This window comes from Nannospalax galili, unplaced genomic scaffold (assembly GCF_000622305.1).
Source record: "Nannospalax galili isolate Female #2095 unplaced genomic scaffold, S.galili_v1.0 scaffold18, whole genome shotgun sequence".
In the NCBI taxonomy this organism is placed as follows: domain Eukaryota; kingdom Metazoa; phylum Chordata; class Mammalia; order Rodentia; family Spalacidae; genus Nannospalax; species Nannospalax galili.
The window spans coordinates 2,488,427-2,498,982 of NW_008346548.1; the positions used below are offsets into that span (position 1 = coordinate 2,488,427).

General features: G+C 41.0%; 1 protein-coding gene across 4 annotated transcripts in view; it reads right to left on the minus strand.

Moving 5' to 3' along the window:
• Lsamp (limbic system associated membrane protein) overlaps positions 1–10,556 on the minus strand; it is a 688,907-nt gene that overhangs the window by 24,560 nt on the left and 653,791 nt on the right. For all 4 annotated transcript variants that reach the window (XM_008842878.3, XM_008842877.2, XM_008842876.2 and 1 more), the window contains exons 5-6: positions 5,130–5,250; positions 4,516–4,664 (exon numbers count right to left, since the gene is read on the minus strand). In XM_008842878.3, the coding sequence (XP_008841100.1) occupies positions 4,516–4,664; positions 5,130–5,250 (270 nt within the window). The remainder of the gene's footprint in view (positions 1–4,515; positions 4,665–5,129; positions 5,251–10,556) is intronic.

Below are 10,556 nucleotides of genomic sequence, written 5' to 3' on the forward strand. Positions count from 1 at the left end.
TCACAAGGAAACACTTTGAATTTATTGCACCTGAAAGACAAAAGCTGGGGTTGAGGGAAGGTGTTTATACAATGGTAATTTACTACTCAGATACAATTTTCTTTTATTTTCTAATGAATATTGAATAGATCTTTCTGGAACTCAACCCATTTGCACCTATTCTTGAAATAAAAAGTAGTTCAAGTGCCCACTTGCTTTATTTTGTATCCATGAGCACCCTTTGAAGGAGTTAAACTACATAGGCTTAGCACACAATAGCAGCCTGTTTTATAATGAGGCGTCTACAAGAATCTGGTTAAGAATTCTGCTGAGTCTTAATTGCCAACTCCAAATGGTGCACGTTTAACACTGAACTCCTAAAATAATAATAGAATGGTTTCTAAAGAATAAGGGGAGACCATCGTTATAAAGAACTCACTGTAGTTATAAGTTGCTTGGGTAGTATTTAAACACTAGTCAATTATAAGTTGATGTCTTTTAAAATGAAAAAGGAAAATGAGAAAAATACCTCCTACGTACTGAAATGCCATGGTCCAGTTAGATTCCTTTGTACCTTTATTCTTTCATACTCAATAGTCCCAAATACCTTACTAATCCATGTGTTTCTCTAAAATTCAATGGAGTTGATCAATAGGAGCCTCCTTTAACATGTGGGAACAAGATACTACCCTGGAATATTAGCTGAGAATCTCAGCAAGCCAAAGATAGCTCCCCAGTCTAGGACTCTAGTGACCCCAGGCTCTTGGGAGTTAAGGGCAATGCAGTGGGAGGTGGAGAAACAGTGCTCTTCATTGTGAAGAATCAGAACAGTGGTGAGCCAGGAGAAAGGCTTCACTAAGAGAAAAGAAAGAATTTATATGTCTCCTCCTTTCCACACTGCAAGATGTAGCTCCTAACATTTTTCTCTACATATATAATGTATTAGTCTAGAAACTGGATTCTGAAAACATCGGACTCAAATTTAAATCTCAACTTCAGTTTATATATGACTTGGTTCCACTAATTTCACAACCTTGATAGAGAATTGTGTGAACATAGTGAGATCGTCATGCTGATTAAATGACGTGTGTGAAACACTATCAGCACTTACTTGAGAAGAATTATTAACATCCAAGTCATTGATTGTCATTAGTTTTACTCCCTATCCGTCCCACTAACAGTACCTGAAGACAAACACTGAGTCAAGAGAAACTCATCATCTTGTGGGTGAAGTAGCTATCACGGTGAGAACACTGAAACTATTATGTTCCATGTGTAGACAATGGAACTTCTAGTGACATCAAGAAATTCAGATCTTCCTTTACATCATGCACGTTGCCCCTTCTGACAGACTAAGGAGATGAATCTCTGTCCATGAACACCGTGCTACTGGATTCACACATTAAGAAAAATGTGTAATATACCACTTAGTTCAGGGATGAGAAAAGATATAAAAGGAATTATTTGAATAAATGCACTGAAGTAGTCTTTGACAGAGTGTTAGGATGTGTGAAGAACAAGACAAATGAGAAAGAAATGCTTCTGGCTTAGGAAGAAATTATTATTGGTGCAATGTGTTCTTGCATTCCCATTCAATTATTCTGACCCCTCTGAGGATCAATATTTGAATAAACAGTGGAGAAATATGTGTTTGCATGATGCTGAGAACAACGGATGGCAAATTGACATTGCAAAAAATCCACGTCACTGCAGTACACAGGGCTGGATGAATAATCATGAACTCGGGGGCTCTGGCTCTGGGTCCCTACCTGCTGCTGCCTCTGGCTGGCACCAGCTCACCAGCTGCTGCATCTACTCTGGCCTAGCTTGGTCAGCAGAGCACCCCGCTGCCCACACAGTGCTTCTGTCAGAGCCTCTAGCTGCAGAAAAGCCTCCTGACACCGGAGGGCAGAAAAACACTACTACAGCCTGTAAGTGGGGCCCCATTCTTTTCTTTAATCCCTTTTACTTTGAATGTAAGTGATGGGGAAATCTACTCACACCTGAAATTTGTTTCGTTCTTTCCTTCCTCTCTCTCCTTTTATCCTGCCTCACTCCATCCTTTCCTTGGCCTCTTCCTCTCTCTCATTTTCTTCCTTCATTAATTATTTGGCCTTGTGCAAACTGTACCACTGTAAAGCCCCATACTCACAGTTCTAGCTATGCATATTGTTAACAACATAACTCCTGAACCTACCTGGTGGAATTGGGGTGGGCAGGGAGGCATGCTGTTCTTATTGCCAAAGAAACAGAACTTCCCTTTTAATGTGCTCATAATTGGGTTTTGGGTCTAAGATACAGGGTGGTTCAGGTTTTCTGCAATTTCAATAGACACTTTCACCTCAAAGCCTAATGATCTTTCTTACAGTCTTCCACAGTAGGTAGACCATCTCTTAACTTTGTCATAATGTGAGAATGCAATCCCAATCCCAAAGTGGAGGCATGTGCTGTATATGTATGCAGCTAAATCCAAACCCAGTGCCCATGCAGGATGCAGTGGATAGGACAGTGTAGGACCATTGGGAAGAAAGCCTACCGTCAATCTCTGCACCATATTCCTCGAACACATAACTGAGGATAACTTCCCCCAAATCATGAAGACCATTATGATTATGAGGTACTCAGCCATTTACCTGATTCTCAGTATACAAACAGAAATTCTCCAAGATTCCTGATATTTCACTGGGTTAAGTACTCTCATGGATTTTTGTGACAGGGTGGTACCACCGTAGGGCTTGAGAGTCCCTTTCACCAACAGCCCAAGGGTCTCCATCATCTCTGAACCAGCCCTTCCTCTGCCTCTCTTGGCTGTACATTGTCCATCCCCTTTTCTTTCCCTTCCTCAGTCTAAAGGTAATGTCTATAGTTATTTAAACTATATAATTAGCATTCATTTCCTGGGGGTAGGAAGAAAATAGAATTTAATAATGTATAACTGTTCACTTTTTCTAACTAATCTAGTTGTTTCATTTTCTACTTTCCTATCTGTGTAAAAACCTTTTTGTTAAGTGTATGCTGTTCTATCTAAGCAGGTCCCCTTAGGTTTGTCAGAATCTCAAATTCATAGTTGAGACTGGGGTTTACCTATGCCTTCAGAATCCCTCATATCAGAAAGGAATAGGATAACTGCCTTTCTTAAGATGTAGTACCCTAAGTGTCTTGTGGATATTGATATCTCCAGTTGGAGCAAAGAATGCATATGTTTGGTTTTTTGAGACAAGTAAATAGTTAGGATATGAATTTTAAACTTCACATTGGTGTGGAACTTGTGTATCAACTATCACAGCCTGAAGTCAATGAGAGTTAGGAATGAGAAGCTAAAGGCCAAACAGGGTGGTTTGTGGTTGTTTTTCACAGTGGTGTTAGATCTCAGATCTCAGTGGTTTTCAAATAGCTTTAACGCTCACCTTTCAAAAGAATGCTCATTTAAACTGATTTTTTTTCTTCTAAGAATCTTTTTTCTTGAAGGTTCATCTAAACTGAACACAACAAGATGAAGATATCTTTGTTGGATATAGTATTTTACCCAATTGACTATGATAGAGGAAAACAAAACAAAACAAAAAAAAATCTTTTGGAGGTTTGTTATTCCAAAATAATTATTAGATTTTTCTTGACTTTTAATTTAATCTATGTTACCTCTGTGGCTGAGCAGGTTCTAATCATTTTGTTTTACATATTCTGGTAAATAAATAGTCCCTCTTCCAAGTGTTATCATGTTGCCATGATCCATTTATTATCCTTCTGTCTCTCAGGGACATTTAAACCTGTAATTGTAGCTATCTGATCAACAAGTCTGGGGAGTCGGAAACCTGACTGTAGCAGGGTGCTGATGAGCAGGACTCCAATGAGGGGGCTCCGAACATCAGAGCCTTTGAAATGGCTGACCCCTTCTCAGCCAGTGTTCAAGGTCTTCTCTGATCTTCAGAAATGCTCCTTTTCCCTTTCTGTCATTTCTGTTGCAAAAGATGTGTCAGGAAAGGATGTGTCTTTTGTTGTTATATGGAAACCTTTCTGTAGCCTTTTTTCTTCAATTTTTATATCATGTTTTAATCATCCATTCTACCCTTCCTCTTGTATTATAAAAACAATTTCTTTTTCCAGCCTCTCCTTCTCCCAGAACTACATATACTCACACAGAATATTATTTTCCTTAATCACTCTTATTACTGGAACTTTCTAACAGCTATCCATTTCCTTGCTCTTATTTCACCTCAGCTTCTTAAACAGGCCACCGCCAAGGAAATACATGTTTTCAGAATATTCTTACAGAAAACCAATCAGGAAAAAGAAAAGAAACTAAGCAACCAAAATGAAAAACTGGACAGTTATCAAAAGCAAGCAAATTCAGAGACCAGTTCTTGCATCTGTAAATCTTGCCCTGCAAATACATTGAGAGCATTTTGCTTTGGTTTCTGGGGGCATATTCTTATTTTTGTATAAGTTTACCTTTCAGAGGTTGGGATATGATTTTCAAGTGAATATGAGGGAACTCTGTCATCTATACTGAGTCAGGTCCTGCTTTGGCATACTTACTGAAAAGGACTAGGCTGGCATTGGTGACACCCAGCTTGTTGGCAGCCACACAGGTGTAGTTGCCGTAGTGCTCCTCAGTGACATTGGTCACCGTCAGGGAGGACTGGCCCTCTGTGCTCTTAATCTCAAGACCATTGGCACTGTTTATCCTAAGAATTCAAATAGAAGAGTTAAGAGGAATACTGATGAAAGTTTTAGCTTAGTGATCTCATCCCATCTTTACATTAGAGTTAAATAAGAGAGAGAAAATAGTTTGTTATTCTCCCCTCAATAACTCATCATAATCCTGTAATTTATATTATCAGAACCAAAGTCCATCCACAGAGAAGATTCAGCACGAGTTCCATTAGGTCTGAGTATCTGATGCATGCAAGAAAAATATACAGGCACAAACTATCAATAGCCACATTTTTCACATTTATAATTTACCTGAAGGCTTTTGGGTTCAGCTTAAGATTTACAGTCCCCAAATGACTTGATAAAGAGATAGGGAAAATGAAGAGCTAAAGAGCATAGGCCTGCATATTGCAGCTGAATGTGCTCTTTTCATTGGATTTTGGGGGACTTTGAGATCATGACTAGGAAACTGGGGCATGGTGGGTGGGGACACATACCTGGTGTCATCCCGGTACCACTCAAAGTCAGGTGCTGGCACTGCCGAGGCCTCGCATTTGAGTGAAGCTTGTCGTCCTGTGGTGGCTTCGTTGCTCTTGGACTCCGTGATAGTTGGAGGATCTGTGGTGAGGATAGGCACACGGGTATATTTTATGTGAGAGGCAAAGGATGCTCCAGAAACAAAGAGGCTGCAGATGGAGTATCCTAGGAAAGATGGACACAGCAGCCCTATGCAAGAGGCAGAGGAGGTGCCAGAATTTCAACCCAGGATGGCATTGGGAAAGGCATCTGATTGGAGGGGCAGGAAAAGGATTTGTGAAAACCCCACTGGTATGACTCACAGGATCAGGTAACTGTGGATGATCATTGTGATGCTAAACTACTAATGAAATGTAGATATGACTTACCCAAAGAAACAATAGGGTTTTATGGAAACAAAAAACAAAATCCAAGGTCTCTTTTTCTCTCCTCAATTATTTCAATGGTAATATTTGAAATTTCTTTTCTTTTCAGAAAGTGAGTGTGATACCAAAGGATTTTTTTCAAACATTTATTTTTTTAAAATTATGTGTATAAGTACATGTCTCTGTGTCAGCATGTGCACATGAATACAGGTAGCCCTAGAGTCCAGAAGAAGGTGTTAGATCTCCTGGAGCTTGAGATATAGGCAGCTGTGACCTACCCAATATGTGTGCTGAGAAATTGAGTTCATGTTGTCTACAAAGAGCAGTAGGTGCTCTTAATCACTAAGCTGAAATGCAGCCCCAGGATGTAGAGTTTTAAGTATATAATTGACCCTTTATTCTTTTTCTCATTGCTATTATTATTGCTATAGTTGGAGATTGCTTTGAAGAGTCTGATGAAAATAAAAGGGTTAAAATGTCCCCAACCAAAATGTTGGCAGATATTGTCAAGGAACTCCAGAAACTAATAAACAAGAAAACCAGTATGAGGTGGTTATTGCTTTGATCTTTGCTCCTACATGTGCCCTTCTGTTTCTATGACCCATTTAAATTTGACTTTTATGTGTGGGTTACAATATGATGTGCCTCATATCATACTTTTATGTGTGGGTTACAGTATGATGTGCTTCAACAAGCATACTGCTTGTTATGTATCCGTCACTGTCACTGTCAGTTGTATGCTTGATTGTATTTTTGCCCATGACTGGGCCTCACAAGTCTATACTAGGATTGAGATGAGTTCAAAACAAATCTGCTATTCTAATCTGTGGTTATTCCTTAAACAGTCCTACAAGGGCAGAGCAAGTATTTATCTGAGCAAGGAAAGATGGAAGTCATGATCTCCTGGATCCAATGATGTTTTGCCCATGTAAATTTTGAGAAAAGGATTTTTCCACTCTAGGGGGATAGCTCAGTCCATAAAGTACTTCCTTTGAAGGCATAAGGACCCAAGTTTGTTAGCAAGTACCCAGGCAAAAATACTGGGCATGGTAGCATGAGCTTGTGATTTCAGGGCTGGGGAGATGGTTCCAGAAGGATCCCTGTTGGTTGCTGGCAAGCCCATCTAGCTGAACTGATGAATTCCAGGCCAATGAGACACCACATCTCAGAGGAACTGGATGATATTCCTGAGGAAGACATTTGAGGTTGTCCCTCCAGCCTTCATGTGTGTATGTACCTGTACACTACACACAAACACACAGACACAGACACAGACACAGACACAGCCACAGACACAGACACAGCCACAGACACAGACACAGCCACAGACACAGACACAGCCACAGACACAGACACAGCCACAGACACAGACACAGCCACAGACACAGACACAGCCACAGACACAGACACAGCCACAGACACAGACACAGCCACAGACACAGACACAGCCACAGACACAGACACAGCCACAGACACAGACACAGCCACAGACACAGACACAGCCACAGACACAGACACAGCCACAGACACAGACACAGCCACAGACACAGACACAGCCACAGACACAGACACAGCCACAGACACAGACACAGCCACAGACACAGACACAGCCACAGACACAGACACAGCCACAGACACAGACACAGCCACAGACACAGACACAGCCACAGACACAGACACAGCCACAGACACAGACACAGCCACAGACACAGACACACACACACACGTGCATGAGAACCGGAGACAGAGACGAGAGAGAGAGAGAGAGAGAGAGAGAGAGAGAGAGTAGCAGAGAGACAAAGACACAAAGAGAGACAAAGAGACAGAGACAGAGAGAGAAAGAGAAAGAGAGAATGACCTTTACATACAAAGATCTTTTGCCAGGAAATGGTAACATGGCTGTGTGTATATGGAAAAACCGGTCTAAGCAATCAGCTTACATTTAATAGAGGGAAGACTGAGATAATGAGTAAAATAAACTTTATTGCACAAAGTCATTTAAACTTCTGCTTAAGAGCATCTGGTCCATGTCATTTCTGATATTTTCCTTCATTTTTGAAAACATTTTTAAAGTTCTCTGTCTATAGAAATTCTGATCAACTGAGTTAAAAATCAATGTATCAATGCATCAGGCTAGCCATTTCATTTTATTTTACCATGAGCTTGGAGATTTTTGCCACTTTCTGAGAGAGAATATTGAGAATACATTTGACAAATGCTCTCAGCCCATATGTAAACAGACATGCCAGGGCATTTTGTTGTGATGGTGGTTATGGTTTTGCTTTAGAATTGGCTGCTCATTTTCTCTAGACACAAAATGGGAAGATGATGTTTGAAAACAAAACATAACAACAACAACCAAAACCCTGAGCAAGAATCTTGTAATTTTAGTGTTGTTGTATGAACCTCTAATTAAACACTTTACCTCTTGGTCCTTGGTTTTAACACCAGGAAAAGAAGGGAACTCCATTTTAATAATACTTAGCAATCTTTCTGGCTGTTTTTTTTTTTTTTTTTTTTTTAAATCACCATAGCACATGTATTTTTAAGCTCTTAACTGTTTTTAACCTTTAAATTGCTAGCTTTCCAGATAATTCATTTGTCCATTTCATAGGTTAGGAGCTAGGATTTGAAGTCAGGCTTAGGAAAGCTAAGTCTGAGTTTTGACTCTACTCTTAGCCAGGACTCTGATCTGTACAACTATCCATGTAAGCTTAAGTCCTTTTCCTCCCATCTTTTCAAAGAAGGAGATAGCTTAAAAATGATCACCTAGGTTCCATTTAAAAGTATTTCTATGATTGGTTATGTAGGTCATTAGAGCCCATCAGTTCAAAAGATAATGCATGAATCAGAGGTATTTGCATTGATGATTAAAGTATTGGTAGAGGGATGGGGCATAAAGTAGAGGCTATGAGCTTGGATTTAAATTTGATGTACTTGAGCTCAAATTGAGGATCTGTCCCTCATTGTTCTTCCTTGTTAGAGAGTTTAGTACTTTGCCCAGAGTCACACTGCTTCAATTTCCTCATCAATAAAATGCTGACACTAGCAGCAAGGAGGCCCATTTAGAAGCCAATGAAGGAATTTAGAAATATTCTACACCGTGTTTATGGAAGGAGAGGACAGGATTGAAATATGCAGAGCCAAAGAAGCAACTAGCAATGGATTAGATATAAAGAAAGGGGAGGCAAAGGAGTATAAAAGATAATACTCAGAATTTTTACTTGGGCATCAAATGTCATTCAAGCTAGGATACATCAAAAGTGGTAAGAGGTTGAGAAGATGGCTCAGTGAGTAGCGCTTGCTGCAAAAGCCAGAGGACCTGAATTCAGCAGACAGGCAGATCTCTAGAGTTTGATGGCCAGCCAGCCTACTGAGTCAGTGGGGTCCAGGTTCAGTGAGAGACCCTGTCTCAAAATAGAGTAAGGTAGAGAGTGATAGAGGAAGACCTCTGGAGTTGACCTCCAGCCTTCACATACATGCACATACACAAATGCTCAAACACATAAACACATATACATACTTATACCACACACACACACAAATAAATGAATAAACAAATACAGTAGAAATTACCAACAGTGAGGGGCTGGAGAGATGGCTCAGTGATTAAAAGCACTGACTGCTATTGCAGAGGACCCAGGTTTTATTCCCACATATTTATTTATACATAGTGGTTAACAACCATCTGTCACTTCAGTTCTAGGGTATCTGATGCTTTCTTCTGACCTCCGGGAGCATTGCACAACGCAGGTGCACATACACAAATGCAGGAAATACATTCACACACATAAAATAAAAATAATAAATAAAATATTTTAAAAAAGAAATTACCAACAGGGAAATAATTCGATACATTTTATTGTGCATCCTCACAACTTTTTACAGTATTTATGCTCTTCAGGCACCTATGACTTCACAATTTGTAGCACAGTGGTTCACTGATATTAGTGGGAATGATAATTTAGTTTGTGATGCTACAACTAGTTTGATTCTACAATATGTAAAATGTGTCTTAAAATGTGTTTCTACAGCTACATGAATGTGACTGACAAATTCTTAACAAAAACTGTTTCATTACATCTGTCATTAACTAAGGCTAGAGAGGTGGCTCAGCAGTTAGGAGCACTGACTGCTCTTGCAGAAGACCCAGGTTCAATTCCCAGTACCCACATGGTGGCTAACAACTATCCATAACTCCAGTTCCAGGGGATACCCCGACACCCTCTTCTGACTTCTGGGGGCATTGCACGACACGAGTGTACTTAGATGCATGTACATAAAATAAAATAATAAATAAAATATTTTTTAAAAAATCCGTCATTGCTCTGCTTCCCTGGGCCTGAAAGACCCACCAGAGGCCTCTCTCCTACCCACAGGCCTGTCTCCGGGATAAGTCCATAGCACCCTTGGTGCCTTGACTCCCTCACCACCATTCACCCTCCCATCTCCCCTGCCACTCTCTCTTCCTAGTTTGGGCCCTGCCCTATTCCTTGTCTTGGGGCCCCAGACACCTGGGAAGCCAATACTGCTTCCTGATCTTTTTCATCCAGACCAAAAGTAGTGTCTTCTCTGGGCCTCAGGAGCACTGATTCTGGGCCTAGGCCCGCCCTCACCTCCCTCTGCTTCACTGGGTCTGCACCACCAGCCAGCCTCTTTCTGGGACACGGGGGCTGACCTTTCCTCTTCCTGATCCTTTGCATCCAGACCAACCCAGCTCCTCAGTGCAGCCCCCAGTAATACTTGGGGCCTCTTCCCACCCCATCTGCCTTTGCAACTCTGGGTGGCATGGCCACCAGCTGCCCTAGACCAGCATCTTTCCTGGGCCAGGCTCCCAGGCCAGTCCAACCCCCAAATTCCTGAGGCCAAAATCATTCCTGGAGGGATCCAGACCTTAGGAGAAAGCCTGAAAATATCTGACCCTCACCTGAATTGGGCCTCTGTGGGGACTCCTAAAGACAAAAGCAATCCGGCGACTCCAATAAAAAATCAAAAGAGAGAACCGGAAGCTTAGACAAACCA